Source organism: Apteryx rowi, unplaced genomic scaffold (genome assembly GCF_003343035.1).
Source record: "Apteryx rowi isolate R43461 unplaced genomic scaffold, aptRow1 scaffold_44, whole genome shotgun sequence".
NCBI classification, from domain to species: Eukaryota; Metazoa; Chordata; class Aves; order Apterygiformes; family Apterygidae; genus Apteryx; species Apteryx rowi.
Window position 1 is genome coordinate 3,237,601 of NW_020450694.1, and position 21,698 is coordinate 3,259,298.

The following is a 21,698-nucleotide window of genomic DNA, read 5'->3' on the forward strand; positions in this document are numbered from 1 at the left end:
CCCCTCGCCGCCGGCCCCGGCTGCCTCTGGGTGCCCCCAGCGACTTACGTAAGTAACGGGGGGGGGTTATTGTTATTATTATTAATTTATTCCTTTATCCTGGATCTGAACGTTGCTGTTTTGCAGAATTTTGGGGTGACATTGCCAAAGAGTTTTACTGGAAGACCCAGCACTCCGGACCGTTTCTGAAGTACAACTTCGACGTGACGAAAGGAAAGATCTTTATCGAATGGATGAAAGGGGCGACGACCAACATCTGCTACAACCTGTTGGATAGAAATGTCGACGAGAAGAAGCTTGGGGACAAAATTGCTTTTTACTGGTAAACTCCTGTTTTTATTATTATGTAGACAGTGTGTAAATGTAATGCCCAAGTGCATAAATGATACTGATTTCTGCTGAGGTGAATTAAAACACAATAAAACCCAGGAGGCTTTAATCTTTTCCTAGATACAGCAGGTGTTTGCTTTCCACGAAGGAGCTGTGTAATTGAGCTTCTTCACCAATCTTGGGATGCACTGAGGTGGCACAGCATAGTAGCAAGGATCTCCCAACTTCTAGCTCTGCCTTTGCCACTGTACCCACCAAAGCTAAGATCAGTCATGCTGCTTTACAGACGTTATTTAGGCAGGTGCCACAGTATCCTTGTGAAATAAGTAGGTGCCGCTCTGCGGGTAGGGAAATGGGATCAGGAACAAATAACATCCAAAATCAAAAAGTGAATTAAACCCAGACCTCCCGTTTCCACGTTCTGCTGGTCTGGCAAGTTTCCACTTCTCTGGCAGAAAGGTTCTTCTAAAACCTGAAATTATGTATTGATTTCTCGCTTTTGGGCTTGTATAGCTTTGTGAAACTCTCTAAATGGCTGGTTTCTCTGACATTACCTTCAGGAAGAACAGTTAACTTCCAGCCCTATCTTGAGTTTGTTTGTTTGCCTGGTTGTTTTCAGAGTAGTTACTAGTCTGAAAAGTCAAATGAAGCTGAAACTTTCATATTGATGTGAAATGGGCTTCACTGGCAGTTGCTGAAATCCAGAACTAATGCTGTACTGCAGACCTGGCTCAGCTGGCACCTCGCTTCCGCTCCCTGGGTTGAGGACGCTGCCTTGCCTGCTCTCGTTCTGCCGCTTCACTCAACTGTCATGCGTTTATCTTGCATCTGTGTTCCCATAACTGCATGTGGCAGTGCAGGAGCAAAGCGAAACACATGCAGCTTGCTAAGATGCAGTGCTAGCTTAGGTTATTGTGATTGCCTTCAGAGGGGCAGCTGTATAAATCTTAACTGTCATTGCAATAAAAAAAAATGCTTGGACTTTTTAATGATGAACAACTGTGCTGCTCTAAATAAGCTGGTGCAGTCAAAGAGTCCCCCCATGCCGCTGGCATCAAGGTGACTTGTGGCTACCACCCTGCACAGAGGAACAAGTTTATGGCAGTTTAGTTCTCTCTACAGTTGTGTAATTGGGGGCTCATACTTGAGTTTTCAGTTGTGCACCTACTACTGCTGTAGAAGAATTGCCACCTAACAAATAATCATATTGACTTAGACTGTAGCTTATGCAGGTGAAATGGTGGAAAGTGTTTACCTCTCTACCAGCCAGCTACATTCTCCAACTCACTCGGATGTAAAATGACTTCAGCTTCTGAATGAAAACTCCTTTGTAAACTCATTCAGGTAAAGGTGTGTCGATGACAAACAGAAGCCATTTGGCAGGCTCCTGGGCAGCCGGGGCTGGCAGCTGTGCTGGGATTTCCGGAGGGAGGGTGCTCGTCATTGCCTCATCCTTCTTCTTCCACATCAACACCTGTGTGTGACGGATAGGCAGCAGCCTACAGCTTTAATCTGGCCTTAGTAAAGGTTTTTCTCATTAGTTATTTTGGCAGGCTTTGTGGGAGTATTGTGATGCTAAGCAATACTTGAAGCGGGTATTAAAAAGGTGCACATCAGTCTCGGTGTTTGCAGTGCTAAAAATTAAGCTCCCTTTCCCCTTAGCAGGCAGTTTCTCCAGACACGGTTTTGGGGTAAATTCTCCTAGCGTGCTTCATCGTGAGTGATTGATTCTGAAGCGGGCATTGGGGTGTCTGAAGCTTAGTTGTGAATGAAGAGCACACTGAATATGATGGGCAGTGCAAACATGTGGCCCAGGGGGTCTTGAGGTAACAGGGCTAGGGGTCGTTACTTGTAAAAGTACTCTTTTGGGAACATGCACATGCCTTTCCAGGCACATACCTTTCTCCAGTAACAAAAGAGTGTCTTCTCCTTGTCCTTGCAGGCTTGTGCAAAACACTTTATTGAGCAAGCCCTGCTTTCTAAAACCCTAGAGACTTGTCATACTTGTGAAAGGCCAAAAAGGAATGAGAGCCTCCAAAAGCCAAAGAGAATTCCTAGGAAAAACTTATTATTTTTAAATACCTTGGCAAATTTCTTCCTTTTAGGAATGCCTATACATAGGGAGAGTTAGATGAGAAAGGAGCTGAGATTATACGGAGGTATCAGTGACTGATGAATTGTACGAGAGCTCTGAAGAGACATGATTCATGGCCTTTGCTTTCAGAGAGGAGGATTTGGGGAAAAGTGAATAATGTTTCCAGGCATTGCAGAGCCTATCTAAGAAGTGTGTMCTGACAAAAATTAGAGCTGATGTTACTGCGTTGTCTATGGTTGCCTCAAGTTTTGCCTAGACGGGAGGGAGCTAGTGGTTCATCAGGATCTGTTCTTGCCAAGCTGCTCTGAAAATTCCTGTAACGCTGATAGTCACCTTGTATTGCAAAAACCAGCCGTGCTCAAAGGGTCTGAACGCGGGGACGTGCCTCAGCCTATGGGCCCTTTCAGGCTCTGAGCAAGGCTGCGATCAGATGTGCTGGCAAGCTCTGCGGCCTGCCCCTGTGGGATTGCTCTTTCCGCACAAGGGGCAGTCTGCGGGATCGCTTCACACTGCGTAACTCGTACATAGGTGACATTTGCCGTCACGGTATCATCCTCTGGGTGCTGTTAGGACTGTGTAGTTCCAAACTGCCCCTCGGGATCAGTAGGAAGCGCTTGCAGCTTCTCCGTTGCCTGTTTCACTACGATAGCTCCTGCCGCTCGTGAACGTTACAAGTATTTCTGTCCCTGCTGCTTTTGATTCCTCTTTCTGTGTTTGGTGTTGCTGATGTGGCCTAAAATGTAACGGAAGAGCCAGGAAATGTTTCTGATAAAGTGCTTGTCTCAAAAGTGAAATCTCTTTCATAATTGTGTGGGAAGACTGAAGTTAATGCTGTGGTAGATACCTGCCGTAGCCATCGTGGACCTTGCAGGCGTAACACACTGGGCACAGCGGCTGAGACACTGAGGGCACTTTCATGAGACTTGAACCAGTCCTGAAGACTTCTTTTCCTGTGGTTGTTGCCAGCATTAACCAAAGTTAGCAAACAGTATGCTTTCACCRTGCTGTAAGCTCAGCTCTGTTGCATAGGCAAACTCTTCGTCGTGTGCTGAAATGCCTGTTGATAATCTAGGATAAGTGTCTGCCTGGCCTGCTTCTGGGGTAAAAATATAACCAGGTGGGAATTCAGGAAACAAAACAGTTATTACAAAACTCTCCCGTATTCTCCGTAATTAGACCCTTGGGTTTAAAGGTACTTCAACAGAACTTATTCCATTTCCTGATCTGTCTACAGCAGAAGCGCTAATTGGTGAACTTCATTTCTCAAACCASTCAGCCCGTTTTGTCGTACTGGTAGCTGCCCCGGGGGACCTGGAGGCAGAATTTGGCACGCTATGGTTTCGCCTCACCATAGGCCCAGCTGCAGGGGCTTAACTGAGTGCTGCCGGCTTCGGAAGAGCGTATCAGTTTTCTGCTTTCTTGCATTTGCATGTGAAGTAACATATTTAGAAAGGAGAAGCAAAGATAGTAAAGGCTGCCAGAACTTACTGCAGCTTTGTTTAAATGGAAAAATAACTGCCAATCGTTCCAATTCTGGATCTGGAATAAACATGACATGCAAAGATAAAATGGAAAAAAAACTTTTTTAATCTAATAAAGGATTTAGGGGCTATCTTCCGATAAATCGTTCTGTAAGAAAGAAAGAGAGAGCRTTGTTTTAAAAAAACCCAATCAATTGAAAAGCAAAGCACTACTCCCTGACTGCCACTAGAGGTTTTTTTAGCAGGAAGCTGGAAATAAAAGTTGACAGCAGCCTTCTAGAGAGGATACAGATTTGCYGTTGTACCTCAGCATTCCTCAGAGTCCAAATGCCCATTCAGTCTGAGCACATGCCTGCAACAAAAAAGTAGAAAATATCACRCATGCTCTCTCCTGGGGCCCCTGCGGGCTGCCGGTAGGTGCTGAACTGGTTGCTGTTCTTATCAGAGTGGCAGCCACAGCTCAATCTGGAATGCTTTATTCTGGGATGTGTCATCTCAGAGCTGAAATGGAGCCAGGTGCTGGCTGTGTTACAGTTGCATTTCTGCTGTCAGGGTCTGGACCTTTTCTGTTTGCAGAAATACTCTTGCCTTAAACTGCTGAGARCAGTCAAAGTGTTTGACCTCCAGAATCTAGATTGACGGTGTGCTTTTATCTTTAGATACCTTTACACATATTAGTCTTCCATTACTGTCCCGTGGACAGCACTGACAGTGGTGCCTGTTAACATCAAGATTTTCAGAAGTGCTTAATCATAGCCAGCTTCTACACGATGCACTCAGCTACTCCCACGGGCTTCAGGGCTCTGGAGTGTCCCACGCCAAACTGACTGTTCATTTCTTTAGTGGTTTCCTGAGTGACTTGTCATACTTCCAGTGATGCGGCCTCTTTCAACACTTTTTCTACTAGTGAAAACACATCCCTAAATCACACAACTTGTTTAGAAGGAAGAAATTTCACCAGAGGGAGGGTTCCATTTACATAGGCGCTCYCTGGTACACATTTCCATGCATGTGTTTGCGAGCTGGTGAGAGCAGCCAAAGCTACTGGGTAGGTGCTACTAAAGAGCCATAGCYGATGCTGTTGTTCCTCAATTAACTACTCTGAAGGGCTTACTTAAAAGAGGGTAATTCCAGTAAGCTTTATAGCAAGAAGAAGCATTACTCATGGAAAAGTTACCATGCGTTTCATCAGTGCTTGCAGCACTAGCCAGGCTCAGCGCAGTTCCCTTCTGCTGATGGGGATTCTCATTTGGAAAAGGGGTGACCTACTTGTCCCTGTAAATCTGAGGGGTCTTCTGGAGTATGTCCCCACTGATCCACATAGCCTCCCCATCGCTTGGCTTGGCATGTGCTGAGAGCGGAGTGACAGAGCTGTGGTCTTCATTATTGGCAGGCATTTACTTATTGCACTGTTGGACAGTTCACTGCTCTGCAGCTGGGAATGGGGCAATTTAGGTGCACCTGAAGTAAGTAATAAAATATATAGGATACACTTGTGTTTCACTAAGCTGCAGATCTTCTAAACTCCTTTAAGAGCTGTGATAGTTGTAGCTTGAGTCATGGTAAGAAGGGTAGCTGTCTTCTGGTGGGTTTTATGCCCTCCTTGGGACTTTGTGTGGCTGTTACAAAATTTTTGGTAGTAGCAGCATCTGTCCAGTTTACTGCATGCTTTGGAACAGTCTCCTACCTTTAAAAGAGAACGTTTCTGCTTTGCAGAGATGCTTTCTGATTTTGAGCTGCGTGACTACTGCAATAGTGGGAATGGTGGGAGCATTAATGAAAACCTAGTATTAAAATGCGGAAGAAAGAAGATAGCTGTAGTAGCTCAGACATGTCCGGGTCTTGAAGAGGGACGTGCTTGGCTAATTTCTTTGGTGAAATTCTTTCTGCCCGTCTGAAAAGAAGCAAGGCAGGAAGTGAGAATGTCTTGAACAGTTTCCCTAAATTGACTGAAGAGTCTTGAAAGAAAGTCTGGAAGAACTCTAACTAGTTACTGGATACAGCCTAGGGGCATCAGCTGGTGACATCAGAGAAATGCTAAGAAATTCAGCAAAAGCAGTAGTATGTCTTTATTTTTGGCCCCAGACCTCAGTGAAAGGACATATATGTGAAGACATAGAAGGCAGCATGTGTGCTGTCAGTAACTGCTGAGAACTGGAAGAAGCAGGAACTGGTGAAGAGCTTGAGGATTAGCCATGGGAAGGCCAACCAAATTCATTTAGAGAGAGGTGTGAGGAGATAATGCTGTATCTGGCACTATCTGCTAAGGCAGTGCTGCCCCTCCTAAAGGAAGTGGCATTGGTTTGGCTCACCAGCATCCACCTGCACTTGGTCAGCAGGTTTGTTACGTAGCTCTGGAAGGTTTGCTCCGGTTCCAGGAGCTCTAACCTGTCTAAAAGTATCTGCTCCTAGCCCAAAAGGCACTGCAGAGCTTGCACAAAACCTCTTCCCAAAGCTTTGCTTTCAGGAGGTGAATGCCGGTATGGTTAGTGCATTGGGTGCTTATATATAAGTGCAAGTAGGACTGAAGGGACTTGTATTTTGTTCTCAGGTGTAGCTCCCTGGCTTTTCTTCATCAGTGAATGGAGTCTCCATCTTCAGGTGGGGACTGTTTAGAGCAAGGCCGTGCTGGACTGAGAATTAATCAGTCTCATTTAATCACACTGATTGTCGTACCATGGGAGCAGTTGCAGATGGGATATGGGTAAGGGGCTGCCCCAGGGCAGTGTGGTGGTACCTGCTGGGGGGTTGGAGATGCTTGGCCTGGCCTGAAGGGATGGCTCAGAAAACACAGTGGTCATGGCCTGGAGCTTGTTTGCACAGACTCTGTGTGTGTATGTGAGTGTGTGTTTGCTGAGATCTGGCATCCACCAGTTTTCTCCTGTCATATCTTGAGGTTGTTCTGTCCTGAGTGCATTTCTCTTAACAGGCCTTTGCTCAGTGCGCTGCCTCCTCCATTCTCTTTATTTCTAGTGAAATCTCCACAACAGTGCCAACAGGTGAGGGGCTTTGCCCAAGGGATGAACTAAACAGGTGAGAGCAGCAAAATACCTTCTTCAGGCTGGTACCGTCCTGTGCAGGTGTGCTGGGGCTGCTTTGCTGGATGCTCTGAGTCAGTGTTTTAAGCCTCCTGTCACATTAGGAGCCATACAGAGAGCTGGCAGACACGTAGTCAATTGAAATTGTTTTTCTCTCCTGAAGACTGACTCGAAAGCAGAGCTTGACTCATCCCTGTCAGGTACGCATGCGATTCCTAGGGAGATGCTGGGGAGGATGGCATGATGTTTCTGGGACTCCAGGCCCCRTTCTCGTCCTGCAGAGCCTTTTCAGTCTTGGGGTGCGCTCCAAGTAGCTGTAGGGGCAGGAGGACGAGCGGGGAGCTGAGAAGCTTGGACCCTCATAGCTGTTGCCACTACTGGTCCCACTGCGTTGTCTCGAGTGGCTGGAGGAGGCTGTTGGAGGCAGCAATTCGTGGCAGTCATTCTCAGGCTGCAGCAGCCCATGGGGCCGGGGCTTCCCTCYGCGCAGGGCGGGTGTCCTGCCTGCACAGCTCCTGCTGCTGTTCGGCCCCTCTCTGCAACACACGAGGAGGGCAAGTATTAAAGGGTGGTGGTGGCTGGACTACACGTTGCCTGTAGCCGCCTATGGTTTTGTCTGTTGTGAAATTTCCCAGGACTCATGCCTCTGTGGGAGGACATTCAGCAGTACTGAAGATCTGCGCTGCARGTAGCTTTTTCGGAGCTCAGACAACCTGTAAACCTGCTCCCCACAGGCAGAATGGGGCTTTYCCCCCTTCTCACGATCCCTTCTAAYGAGTCCTGAGTCGAAGCCTGCAAAGGGAGCGAGCCCTCGGCAGCACTTGGGCGATTGCTCGCAGGCTGAGCTGGAAGGAGAGTGGTGGCACAAAGAAGCCCTCCGGCTTGAGCACGCATACTGGCAGCGGCGCAGAGGCAGGGAAGCAGTTTTCATTCGGGTTGTGTCAGAGCTGTTTGTTCCTAGTGTTTTGCTCTGAAGCCCTTGGTAGCGGTTGCTGGCAGGGAAACAGTATCTGTCTATATATATACAAGGGAATAGCCRGGAAGTATTTGACCAAATAAATAAGTTGGATGGCAATAGAAGAGTCCAAGATTAGATGGCACTCACTGCAGGAACTTGAATGTGAAATTGCTGAGCTGCTGGCCAGGGCGTGCAGTGTGCTGTTGCAAAGGGCCACTGTGCCGAGGACTGGGAGGTTGCCAACCTGACTCCATCTGCAGAGAGGGCTGTAGAGAGGTCCTGGGAACTACAGACCGGTGAATCTGACTTGCATCCCTGGTGGGTCCTGTAGTAAGGAATAAGGTCACTGTGCGCATGGACCAGCGCAGCCTGTGGGGATAGAGTCAGCAGAGCTACTGGAAGGGGAGGTCCTGCCTCACAGACCTCCTGGAGCTCCATGAGGGTGTCAGTAAGCCCACGGTTATGACTGTTTTCAAACAGCCCCGGATGAGGTTTCCCATGAGAAGTTAATCAAGAAATTAACTGCTGAAGCTGTAGAGGGTGTGTCCCTGGTGCTTCAGGGCATAGACCACGTCCATGGCCATGACCGTCTTCCTCTTGGCGTGCTCCATGTAGGTGACAGCATTGCGGATCACATTCTCCAGGAAGACCTTCAGCAAATTAAGTTCCTCAGGAATGGAAATGGTCTTTTTATGGATCTGGTTAAGCCTTGCCCTTTGCTTCCTCTCTTCTAATGGTCACTTTTCAGGATCAGCTGCAGGTTCCCCAGGGATCAGTGTTGAGACTGGTGTTGAACTGCCAGAGGTGGTTGGCTAGCATGCCCCCATAAACATCTCCTGCTGCTGCTGCTGTTGGGGACAAAACACTGGACCCTGGTTCTGACCCAGAGCAGGGTGTTTCTTTTGTTCTAGTCTAAGAGGCTGGTGACTGAGCTGCTGTGAAAGTCCCATTCCTGAAGTGTAATAGCTCMGTGTAAATGAAACCTGTGGTTTCTCGTTCATCATGTTCTTATTTGGTATTTCTTCCTCATGCTGCTCACTGGACTGACAGATCCCCTGTTGGTTCAGCACAGGGGATCTGAGACGTTTTCATGAATCGCTTCTTGCACCACTGTCTTAAAAGGTTGGCTTATGCCCTTTACAGAGCCTTCTTTCTGCATGCTTCTGTGTGCGTAGTTGCACAAAACTGCCTGGGAGAGGAGAGACGTGTGTGTGTGTGAGCACATATGGGAGCGCCTGGATTTTCTCATAGCCTGTGAAACTTGCTCTTGTAACTATATTTTGTAACATTGGCATAGATTACAGGCACCTTGATATATTTTAAGAATAGTTTGCTTACTGCTGGCAGGGACTTTGTGATTACACAGCGGTTGCGTATGGAGGATATTGGCAGGAGAGGTGAAACTGCAGGTCGATAAATGTAGTTCATGGATAAAGAGGATGGTGAACTTTTGTGCAGATTAAGGACATGCCCTTCTCCATGGGGGATCCAAACCTTTAGTTTTCTCTTCTGACTAGAAAACCCGATTATTTTATTTTAGCTGTGTGAATGGTTTGTATGTACTTCCCAAGCAACCTGGCRTGAAAGGAGCAGACAGGAATCAGGCCTGCAAGGGCATGAGACTTGCTCTGATTAGTGGTGTTTACAGGGGACAGGGTGGTCGGGCTCTGCAAAAAGAGGTCCCTAGCGGATGCTTGTTACTAGCATGACGCTTCCCCCGTGGGTGGTTGCGTTTTTTGTGCCTCTTGGGCTTTCTGTGCCCCAAGCCATCGGCTATAGCACTGATTTGCCAAAACTTCTTGAATCTCACCAGCGTAATGAGCCAGACTTTTTCGGGCTGTTCTCAGACTCTGGGGCTGTGTTAGAGCCGTTGTCCATGTCTGGCGCAGGGTTTCAGTTCTCTATTTGCATTTCTGCATGTTGTTTGTTGAAAAGATAGCTGGTATTCTGCAGTTTCGATGGGGTGAATGTCAGAATGGGGTGTGGTACAAAATCACGAGTCTTGGCAGTCCTCTGTAAACTGACTTTTTGTTGTAGACATTCAAAGCTGATCATTTTGGCAGGTGTCAACTTCCTTCTTTAGGGGAATGCCTCCAGGGGAATTACTGGTCTTCCTGGTTTCTTTTTCACATCTGGCCTACCCGATAGTTAAGCACGCTCTGCATTCTTGTTGCCATTGACTTTCTTCTAAGATATTTCTAATATGGAATGAGATGACAGTTCAGCAGATGATATCTGGCCATCGCCTCTGGAGGCTTCCAAGGCATGAAGCTGAAAGTTCTACCAAAAATCTGATTAAAGGCTTGGTTTCCTGTTACGGGCTTGATGGATATTCTTTGAGCCTCCATTGAAATCACCTTGCCTGGCATTCAGTGTTTGTAGAAAGTCTCGAATAGTTGGCAGTATGCTCCATCCAGAGATGCAGTATTCTCCAAAATGGGGCGTTTACCAGCTGCAGGCAGCTTGTTGACTATTTTACTTACAAAAGCTTCGTCCAGGATTTTGTGTTTCGTGGTCTGTTTGCAAAGTGTTTAAACAAGGAGTCAGCTGTGTCATACTTCAGATAAGCTCTCCTCCCCCTGGGCTGGCAAAAGTAGTCTGTGCTTCTCTGACAATATTACTTATGGTAAACATCTAAGATGTTTTCTCCTATGTCAAACTGTCACACTCTGGTGCAGTGTCCTGTGGATTTAACTTGCAGGATTAGATGTGATGGCTGAGATAACCCAAATATTGGAGAAACACAGTGGAACGCGTCTTGCATATGAGCTGTGTTGAAACACTACATGATCCCTAGACACTGTGTTTAAAAAAAACTTAAACAGCTTTTGCTTTAGATAAAATAGGTAAAAGGCCATCATTTTTCTTTATTGGCTATTTTTCTGTATTGTAAAATACTTTAGGAAATAAGAACATAATTAGAATTAGTGTATATTCCCTCTATTTTATTGTTACTGAATATCAAACAAGTGAGAAAAACGTAAAGCCGCAGGTGACGGACTAGCAGAATTCGCCTGGCTGATGAACATATACATGCCAGCACTTAATGACTATTGACACGAGCACCAGGGTGATTTGCACGTGGTCTGTATTGCTTGTAAACTGTCTACTTTATTTTGTCAGGGAAATGTGAAAAAGCAATGAGAAGACTTTCCTTGAAGCAGAGCTTAGAGACCGCTGTCAGTCCTATGTTCTCCAAAAATACAACTACTGAGTATTTACGCTCCCAGGTGTGAACATAAGTACCACAAACCCCATCTCATCCACTTCACTCGCTTGCTTATGTTGGCTGTTTAACCAACAACAGTGTAAGTTGTGAAGTGTTGATTCCTTTAGTGACATCTGAGCATCCTACAGTCTAGTGAAAGGGGCCTGGAGCAAATTTTTGGGCATAGCCTGCCAAATGAGCGGAAAGATCGGAGGGAATTCTAGAGGGTCACTAAATATAGCAGTGATTTTTGAGCGGTGTCCACCTCTAGCTGGCTTCTGCTCTGTAGGCATGGCTCGGAGAACAGCACAATGAGCAGTGGTTGGATGGCAAAAAAAAAAAAATTCTTTAGGAGCTTCTGATACTTGTTCAAATTCTGAAAGGCTGCAAATAGTAGCTGAGAATGTACTTAATTAGAATGAGTGACAGGCTGCACTTCTGTACTGGCAAGCTCTTGCTTCCTGCATCAGCAGCCTCTGGAGAGGTTAGAAGTCTTTCCACTGCTCATGGGGGTTTCTTAAAACTTCTGCACTAGGTCAGCCCTTTACACCCTGCATGGTTTTGCTTGAACTTGAGAAGTGGATCTGTACAGGTCCACTTCCAGAATTGGGACTGATATTTTTAAAGGTGATCAGAGGGCTGATTCCTTGTTCAGAGAGCAGGTGGTGGCCCAGCGTCCCTTTAGAAATACGCTCTATTTTTAGCTGTGTTGTGAGGTACAGGCACGGTAATGCCCTAGATGGAGTCCATTGGGCTGGAGAGAATGGACACCGGGGCTGGATGCGGCACGTCATACTGCCCAGAGCACAGGGGTAGGACGGTGTGGCTCTGTTCCCAGCTCTGACTGTGGACAAGTAACTTCCTACCTCTGCAGTTTGGCTTTTTCATCCATTGAGTGAAAAACAGGGATGCTGGCCTCCTTCTTAAAGTGCTTTGAGATTCACCGAAGGAGGAACTGGGAGACGAGACTTCCACCATCAGCTCCAACAGCCTTGCAAAATCTTATCCACGATGTTTTCCTCTTCCCTGGGGCCGGTCTCTGCGTTGGTGCACGGATCGAAAGGTTCGGCAGTCTGACAGCAGGCAGCCTGCTTCACTCGTACGTGGGCACAACGCTCAGGGCACCGTTTGCTGGCCTGGTCTGGGTTTCTTTGCAGCAATGGGAACTTGTTCACCCCAGGTACATGGTCTGGCTCAAACAGAGACAGACCTGAGAGCTTAGTTAGGTCCGACCTGTGCATATGGGGGTATTGGAGAGGGAGGTCATAGGCTGATTTAAGTAGCCACAGAGAAGCAGGTCTCCAAGTTAAAAATATTGATTTGAAAGACGATGTTCTTAAAGTGATTTTTCTTTTCCCCAGGCTTTCTGTTGCTTATTTTACATCAGCAGTTTTCTCTCAAAGTACTCCCAAATATTTCTGAATGTACTGGGAAACCTTTTTTGCCAGCCCCTCCAAGACTAAGCTCTGTTATGCAGCTTTCTCTTCTTACTTGGTCTGTGTCATGATGAAATAGGGTTTGAGTGTGGCAGCCGGGAATGCAGAGGGTGATGTTTCTGGCAAGCCTTTTATCTGAAAATCTTTTCACCCTTCCCAGAACTCCTTGGGGTATTTGCTGCCCAGTGCTGTGGAGGCAGGAGATCAGGAACTTGGATGGTAGTAAGCAAGGGCAGGGTGGGGCAATCTCTCCTGCTATTATGAAATGTTCTCATGAAGTTTTTTCACCCATTTTAGCCCTACTAGCTTTTTCCTGGAGTCATCTGTGCAAAACTCCTGCTGGAAAACGCTTCCACTTTGGGCAGTCTGTTTATGAACATTTGCATATTGAACAATCCATGTGCCAGCAAATATATACTTTTTTTTCCAGTAAAATGGTGTCTTTTTCTGATTATTTTGTACAGCTGGTCCCACCAGATTTCACATTTCAACCTAAATCTGTTTCTTCAAGGACAGATTTTAAAGGGCTCTTCCTACTCAAATGCCTTTTTGGTGTCAGATGGCATAAGCAAGGCCAGGTGTGGAGGGAGAAGTCGTCCTTTTTTTAATCTCAGCAGCTGTAGTTACCAAACCCACAAGCTGTCTCTGCCCAAACCCGTCTTCAGGCTGCAGGTTTCCTGGCTCTTCTGAGAATAGTGGAGGCCAAATGGCGCTGGAGAGCTTTGAGAGCAGCCGTGAGCTGTGTTAGCTGAGCACGCAGCTGGCGGGTGCTCATGCAGGTGCCCGAGAGGCCTGAGGCTTTTATTACCCACGTGGCAGGCGCGTGAACCTGCTCTGCAGATGGAAGGAGCTTGGCCCAGCTGAGCTCTGCCTGGCGTTTCAGTCGCTCTCGTTCTGGACGCCGGCCGGAGCAGAAAGCCCCTGGGCTGGCCCGCCACCCGCCGCGACCTTGCGCAGGAGCAAGGAGCGCCCTGGCGCCCAGCGCGGAGGGTGCTCGGCCTGCACGTGTCCGTGCTCTGGGGACAAGCTGCTGGAGGAGCAGGAGCTGCGGTCTCCATCCTGCACCTCTCGGGCACTGGCATGGGCCCAGGCTTAGAAGGGGCTTCGGGCTCTGCCTGCGTTTTATTTTGGATGGCACCAGCGACATTGAGGAGTCAGGTTTTCCCACGGTCCCGGTGGCTACAGCTGAGCTGGAGGCTTTTCGCACCTCTCCACTGTGCAAGTTCTCTCTGTTATGTTGCTTACCTTGATCATCACCTGGGAAAGGACCCTTTAACTCTTCCCTTTCCTGTTTCAAACTGGGAGCCCCAGTTTTCTTATGGGCTCTTCCCACTGGCTCAATTGCAGAGCCTTTTCCCTGCATTAAACACTACTGCTCGGTGGTCTGGTGTGGCCTCTCCGCTCATTGGAGAGTGAAACCTGACAGCTTTGAGGTTGTTTGCTGTACTCCAAGAACTTGCCCACCACATCCCCGAAGGGACTGGCTGCTGCAGCTGCCGGGAGCATCCCTGGAGCGTTTGCTTTGAGTTCAGCGCCGGGGGCTTCGGAGCGAGGCTCAGCCACCTTTTATTGCTCTCTCCTCCTCCAGCCGGCTGGAAGGAGAGAAAAGAGGAGCTCTAGCAATCTCCCTGGGACTTCTCCATGCTGCTGCTGCCTCCGTGCTGGACTCTGCCTGGCCCCAAACCCCAGTTGTCCTTGGTAACTGACAGCTGTCAATCTTGGAAAGCTGGGAGGCAGCCCTGCTAGGGGAATGCTGGCATGGAGAAGCTTGTTAAATTTGTGTCAGTGCTTTTATTTGAGAGCAGCATGGTCACAGGAGCTTAGAGGAGGAAGCTGAGCGATCTTCAGCCCCTTTCTTCCTCAGCGGGAGCATTCACAGGGGTCAGATAGTCTTTAGCTTTGTGCTGTAGCTTGTTCACTTTCGTTTGCATGATTTTTCCGCTTAATGTGCATTGATTGCCTGAGAATCTGAAGCTTCTCTTAGTGGTATTATAACCCTTGTAAATCACAGCTATCACTGACAATTACCCAGAAAACCGTAATTACCATTCATGCAACCTGCGCTTCCCACGCTTCTAACCAGTGCTGGGAGCATTGCACAGGGAGGCTGCATTCATCTGCTGCTCAGACAGGTTATAATCACTCTTTGGAAATCTGTTGCAAGACACAAACTGAGCAGCATTGCTCCTTCGTTTTTGGGTCAGCTTGACCTGTTCATTTTGGGTGCTCTGTGAAATGTTCRTCTCCTTGGCCACTGAGCTGTAGCAGTTTAAGAAGTAACTGCCTCTACCTATTTCTTCTTATCCTGTAGTTGAGAAGTAGCAGTTAAAATGAACTGAACTTGCTTGGATGGGCAACACCAAAAAACCCAGGCTGRCCTGGTTACATAAAGCAAAGCAGTGCTTGGGAAGGAAGTCCTGGAGCYGGTTACAGTGTTTGAGGAAAGCATGGTAACTTTTTAACCCGCTCTGGTGYAAATACCCAAGAGCACATCTGGCCACAGTTTTGCTTTTTCCCATGCTGCTTCTCCTCATCCTTCTTCCTCCTGCCTCTTCCATCATCTGGCTTTTCAGTGTCCGCTGCTTCACAGGGTCAATGTGAAAGTTAATGCAGCTCTCGAGAAATGCACGGCTGCTGCTACAACCCGTTTTTCCCTGCTGCATAGTGTACCTGTGACACTAAAACTTTTCCTAGCCTGCTTGGTCACTCTTGCAGGGAGGTTTAACCTTGATTTAGCCTTTGCTGTGCATGCATCAAGTGAAACATGGCTGCAGCTCTACATCTCCAAGGCCAAAACTCTCTGCTGAGCAGGCAGTAGGTCTATGAACCTTCTCTAAGGAGTGTTTTCGCCACAGCTGTGGTAACTGTTCAGGTTTCCCATCTGCAGTTTTCTTCCTCCCCTGCTCAGGTTGACCTTTCCACATAGCTCTATCTTGCTGAGACACTGGTAGRGCCAGAGGAGGTCTGTGCGCTGAGTTTTGTGTTCATCGTGGCGGCTCTTCAGAACTGGGGAGGTCGTTGTTTTGACTGTTGGCAGAAGGGAGCAGTTTATTAAGTACTCTGCAGAGCCTGTGCCTCCTTTATTAAATTGTGTGGGCTTTTATTTTGTACAGAGCGTGGCACTCCCACCCTGTACCCCCCTGTGGTGGTGCTTCCTGAGGATCTTTGGCTATCTGGTCCTAGTAACGAATGGCTGAAGGCTGCGAAGAAGGTATCATCTTTGCATGATACTTGTCTTTTTTGGCAAAGTGTTGGATCCCGGAAGAAAGTCTGCCTGTTCTCTCTGGGTTGGAAGGTCCCCAGTGTGCATCTGTGTGTTTAGTTTAGAGGACTTGCATTTATGTAGTTGATGAGTGGTCATCTGAGACCATATGGTTGCAAAATGCATTTCTCGAGTTAGGCATGCATGCAATGTAGAGCATGTAAAACTTGGGCTTCTCGAGTGCTAAAAAACTCAAATACATCTCTATCATTGCCAGGGAATATTGTAAAATTTGGATTATCAATTGTTAAATGCAGGATTCAGTCTGAGGGAGAAGAGAAAAACGTCAGGCTCAAACTGTGTTTCACCACATATTTCATCCACTCTGTATCTGGAAGGCCTGAGGAGTTGAAAACTGGTTTTTACTTTGAAAAGAAGGCTTGCTGTTAGATCAGAGATCACACACTAGCAGTCACAGCAATATGGCTGCCATCTGTTTTCATCAGCAACTCCTAAAAAAGATATACTTGAGTGCATTTGGATTCCATGGGGCACTTTGTAGGTATTAAGGTGAGTACTTTGGTAATGTTTTCATGTTATTTCTCTGATTTTTTTTTTTTTTTCTATTGAGTTTGGACAAGTCACTTAGTTCCTGTGAGACGCTCAGCMCCGATGGCTCTCGCTTTTATCTGCTGCGCACTGAAGGGTAGATGCCGCTCACAGAACTTTGCTTGCAGGGATTTGCAAGCTCATTTTTGAAGCAGAGTTGTTTTCTTTGAAGAGTGCTTGTGGGCATTCCTCCAAGTGCCCYGTCTAAAATACATAWTTTTTTATTTTTTATTTTTTTGTGTGCCAGAGAAGAGGGCAGAGTAATCTCTGAGTGCTRTTGTGATCTGCTGAGTGTAGCTGTGGGGGCTCCAAACTATTTTCAGACGTAGGGAGACTTAAAACAAGCACTTGCTCTTGAGAGACTGCTCGGAGGTCCTTGCAGCGTAACTAGGCATCTTTTGCTTTAGAAACGTGGACGTGACTCGTTTTCCATTAAGGGAAAGATAATGTTAAAACCTGAACTCTTTGCTCTGAAGCCCGAGGTGCCCTCTGTCGATGCTCGGGGAGCGCTTTCACAGTCACGCAAACAGAGCTGCGAAAGGACTTTTGAAGCTCTCTGAAAACCCTTGCAAAAGCTTTAACTTCCCTTTGACTTTGCTCTCCTGCTCTTTGTTTTTTTGGCAGTGCCCTGTGCTCACCGGCTTTAGGGACGAGCCTGGGCGCGTGCCCTGCCTTGCCTTTCCCTCTTGGAGGACAAGGAGGACCCGGTGCACCGAGAGCAGCTTCCCGCTCCCGGGAGAGCAGGGAGCGGAGCGGCGACTCAGCGCCGGGCAGGTCTGTGCCCCTCGCGGGTGCCGCCTGTGGGACCGCGGTGAGGCCCGGCAGGCAGAGCGGCTCTCCGCGCGGCGGGCTGCCRGAGCCGCTCGCCCCGCGGCTGCCCGGGGTTTCCCAGCCGCCGTTGGGCGCCGGGCCTGGGCCCCGCGAGCGGAGGCTGCGCCCTGGCGCCCTCCCCGTTGGCTCTGTCGCCATCCCGCCACCGGCTGGTCTTGCCGCAGCAGCAACCGCCCTGGCCTGAAGCGGGTCGGCGCCCTGGGAGAGCGGTGYGCGGAGCGGGGCAGGGGCAGGCTCTGCCGCAACGTGGTGCGGAGGCACCGATTGGAAACGCGGCCAATTGACGTTCAAGGCAGGGAGCCAAGCTGCCCTGGATAACCGCGTTGCCAGCGGCTCCTGTCGCGGGATTCCCGACTTTAACGCACGAAGCGGAGCCGTCCTCTCCTTCCTCCGGCAGGCGTTGCACCGCTGGGTCGACGGGCGGCGAGTCGGCCCTGCGGGACGCCTGYGCTGTCCTCCCAAAGCGCATCAGACCCCCCCCAAAGCGGGGACTCGAAGTGATGCTCTTAGCAGTGAGGGGAAAAGAGAGGAAGCTGTCGAGAGGCCGGAGCTGAACCTCCTGCCCTCAGCGCTGGCTCTCATTCCCACCCATTTCCTTCTCTTTGCATTCTTTTTTTTGCTCTCCTCTTCGGACTTGCAAGGGGCCAAACCTGCCTAAAGGATCAAGCAGGGAATCCCCTTTCAGGAGCCGTTGGTCAGAAGATGGGCTGCCCAGCGCGTGTCAGTGCAGATACCAGGGGTCAGGTGTCTGACTGCCACAGAGCACTGTGGAAGCCAGAAGTGTGAATAGGTATCGAAAGGGATGAGCCAGATTTGTAAAGGGCAGATCCAGCAGTGGCTTTTGAATAGGATGATCCGAGTGTAACCACCAGTCCTGCGGCCCCTGTCGCACAGGGCAGGGAGTGGACAGCATGTATCAGTGGGCCTCCCCCAGCTCTTGCTCTTTCCTGGAGGAGTGCATCTGCTGTCCGAGCACATTGGTCCTGTCATTGGGACACAAAATGGCTATTCCTGGGGAACTGCATGAGAAGTGAGGGTGTTCATTTACGCATTTCTGTTTCAGAAGAGCTCTCCTTCTGTCTGTGCTCGGGGGGGAGGAGGAGCAGTGGTTAGTTTTAGATAGAGTTCAGTCAATATTTTCGTATGCTCTGGACTATGAGATGCGAGGTTTCTGTTCCCAAGTTAGGCAGAGTCTTGCTGCAGTCCTAAGGTGGGAGACTGCATAGATGTACTACTGGCTTCTTCCCAGAAGTAGTGTAGTTTTTCATTTGGCTGCACGTGCTCATGGGGACGCTTTTCTAGAGGAACTATCAGCTGAGGATGATAGTCCCCGATTCTTTAATCGATCACTAATGTTTGTGTGCTGGCTGCCTTGGGGAGAGGGCTGGGAATGTGTATCCCAGGCGTGGGAGACTGCTGCTCTGCCTAGTGTGAAATCGTTGTAAATTCTCTTTGTTAATCTTCTGATTCGTTGCGAGTCCCAGCATGTCTGAGTTTCTGCAATGGCTGAAGCGTTGTATCATGTTAAATCTGGCTGGTTTTTACCTCAGTAGCGCACTATTTCCCTGGGGATGTGCCATTTCTCTTCCATCTCTGTGTGCAGCTCTTGGCTCTTCTTCCCATCAGTGTGTGTCTAATGCCAACGTCAAGGTCCCACTGAACTGGCACCTCAGTTGCTGAAGCCCAGAGCTGGTTTGTGGAGGACCACAGAGAGCGTGGCACAAAGCAGACGTGACACTTACAAATGTACATGGGTATATTTATATATGACCTTGGAAAATAAGACAGCCCTTGGCATCCCATTCCAGTCCCTCAGGCGATAGGTATTTAAGGGCTGGGTGTTGCTGCATGACAACATTGGCCAATGTTTCATGCAGACATGTCTGCAGGCGTAAATGTGTGTGAGCAAGGGTGCTCATACCATAAATCCAGGCTTGCTCTTGAGTGTGCGCACCCTTAGCTCTGGTTCTGTTAGCCCCTTCTCGCCTCTCTTTTCCCTCCCTGAAAACACTACATACATCCACTGCATGAATTCGATTGTTTTCAGATGTAGTATTCTACATTGGGATGGGAATTTCGGACTAAAATTTCCTGCTATTGGGGAAGCTTAGTCTGAGATAGGGTCTCTGGGTTCTGGTTACTCTTTGCTCAGAAGGGCAGGTGAGGACACARATGTTGTCCAACAGTAAGGACCTCTGAATTTGCAGAGTCACTCTTACCTTGTAATACTCTTATGCTAACAGATATTACCTTGCTTTTCCAGGGAAGGGAACGAGCCTGGGGATTCTGCAAAAATCACATACAATGAATTGCTGCACAAAGTCTGTCAGTTTGCCAATGTTCTCCGCAGCCAAGGTACGCAACTGGAATCACAGGAGTATTATATAGTTGGGATGAATTAGACCGGGTTCTGGAGATTGGGTCCGCTTTTTGCACGACGGCTAGTTTCCTGAGTAATTCTGGGCAAAATGTTTCACTTCTCTGTTATGCTTCCATAGTTGTAAAGCRGGGTAGATGCAGATTTCCTCTGTAAAGCACTTTTGCAGTTTCATATCTAGCTCCGTCTGTGAAAGCTAATCAATGCTGGATGTGTAAGCTGCACAGGGGAGGAACCTGTGCTCAGGACTTCCTGCTCTGGGGTTTTCCAGGTTGCACTGGTTGCATTTCTACCTCCTTCAGGGGCCCTGTCTGATCGGAACATGGAGTGTTCATTGCAGTTATCTTACGAGTTATCTTTTCAAGCTGTAGAGTTTGAAAGGCAAAGTGTGTACCCAGTGTGTCTGGACAACCTGGAACTCTGTTCATTTTCTTGCTCTTTCATTGTTGGCATGATGCTCCTCACGTTGCCGGGTGCCAGAGCTCTCCCAGTCTGTCTGCCTTGGCCAAGTGGTCATTGCTGGGAAAWGGCAGTGGAAGTTCATGCCTACAGACACATGCTATTGCCTGGATTGCCGAGATGTTACACTCGAGGCTTGTTCAGCTCTAACTCCAGATGAAGCTTTGTTGTGTACATGTAATTGTTGAAATAAAATCATTAGCTTCTTCCTATATCCTGTTCTTTCATTATGGTTATAGAGCCTTGGGTACTAGCCATCTGATGGGCAGATAACACTTGCATCCACAGCTGTTTTGACAGGTTATTAGCATGGAAAAATGTCATTTTCATTTTCCCTCCACAGGTGTGAAAAAAGGAGACCGCATTTCCATCTACATGCCAATGATCCTGGAGCTGGTTGTAGCCATGCTTGCCTGTGCCAGGATCGGGGCTCTTCATTCCGTTGTGGTAGGAACAAGCGTTGCGCGTTGATCTCGATGCTGCGCTATTGCGGGGAATAGCAGCTCTGTTATCGCAAGAGCCAGGGGGAGGAACTGGGAGAGCTGGAAAGATGGGTGCTGCCTATGAGATGGGTGGAAGCTAAATTAAGGTGCTGCTTCCTAGCCCTCTTCTGCCTTTGACTGTAGAATGATGTTTCAGGGGTTTTGCTCTCTCCCACTGATAGGTCTCTAGGAAGTCTCCAGCTCCTTTAGCTCTTTCCAGCAATGCCTGGTGCTATYGGTTGTCTTGGATGAACTGCATAGCTGCTCCTGTTTTCTGTTCCGTCACTTCCTAACTTCGTTGTGCGATGTTCATCAGTTTGCAGGTTTCTCGGCAGACTCTCTCTGTGAGCGGATTCTTGACTGTGGTTGTTCGCTCCTCATTACAGCAGGTAAAACGTGCTTCTGGGCTCCCAACCCTGGGCTGTTACTCTTGGCTGTCTGAAAGGTGTTTATTTTAAAAGCTGAATGAACTTGGATCTGGAGGAGGAAGGGCTGTGCTTCAGCTGAGCTGCTGTAAGGCAGATAAACTGTTTGTAGCTGTGCTTGAGTACTATTTTCCGCTTTGAATGTGCACTGAAGTATTTAAGCAGCCCTCCCACTTTGTTCTGTAAAGCATGTTGTCACCAGCTGCTAATAACATGTTTCTGAAACTGTCTCATCCATGTTTGTCTTCAAAATAAGCCAGATGTTTCCAAGATGCATCATTTATTGGGCAGTCTGAATATGAAAATTCCCTCCCTCACCAATTCCAAGGAAATGTTCGTATTGTAACTCTCAGCCTTGTAAAGCAAAGGATTGAGAAAGTGGTAATATTTGTGTGCAAGTCCACTGCCTTTTCCCCAACCGTTTTCTGTGACGGTGATGTAACTATTAATAGGTCCGTGCTATGGAAAGGACCCATTAGACTTTGCAGTCTGTGTTCTGGCCTTGTCAGATTATTCCCCACAGAATATTCCCAAGAGACTTCTTGGGTTAAATTTGACCTCTCCCACAGAAGGAATTTCACCATTTCTCTTGGCATTTGCTTCACTGGGCCCAAAGGGCTTATTAGGAAACCTTTCCCAGTGGCTGCCTGCCTACTTTCCCTCACTCCGGTCCATGAGTTCTGCTCAGCCCTCCTGAAACTGCTTTGCTGTTTCCAGCTGTCCCGGGATGCCTCGGCTGGGGAGCCCTTCTAATGTTTTCCTTGGGG

General features: G+C 48.2%; 1 protein-coding gene across 5 annotated transcripts in view; it reads left to right on the top strand.

Annotated features, from left to right (window-relative positions):
- Positions 1 to 6: 6 nt before the first annotated feature.
- The window catches only part of ACSS2 (acyl-CoA synthetase short chain family member 2), a 36,945-nt gene continuing 15,253 nt past the window's right edge, over positions 7 to 21,698 (top strand). For 3 of the 5 annotated variants that reach the window (XM_026076766.1, XM_026076767.1, XM_026076765.1), the window contains exons 1-4: positions 142 to 322; positions 19,452 to 19,543; positions 20,368 to 20,471; positions 20,823 to 20,895. In XM_026076766.1, the coding sequence (XP_025932551.1) occupies positions 234 to 322; positions 19,452 to 19,543; positions 20,368 to 20,471; positions 20,823 to 20,895 (358 nt within the window). In that variant the 5' untranslated portion in view covers positions 142 to 233. Of the gene's footprint in view, positions 49 to 126; positions 323 to 19,451; positions 19,544 to 20,367; positions 20,472 to 20,822; positions 20,896 to 21,698 lie in introns of those variants that run through there. The other 2 variants (XM_026076769.1, XM_026076770.1) reach the window with 1 other exon arrangement.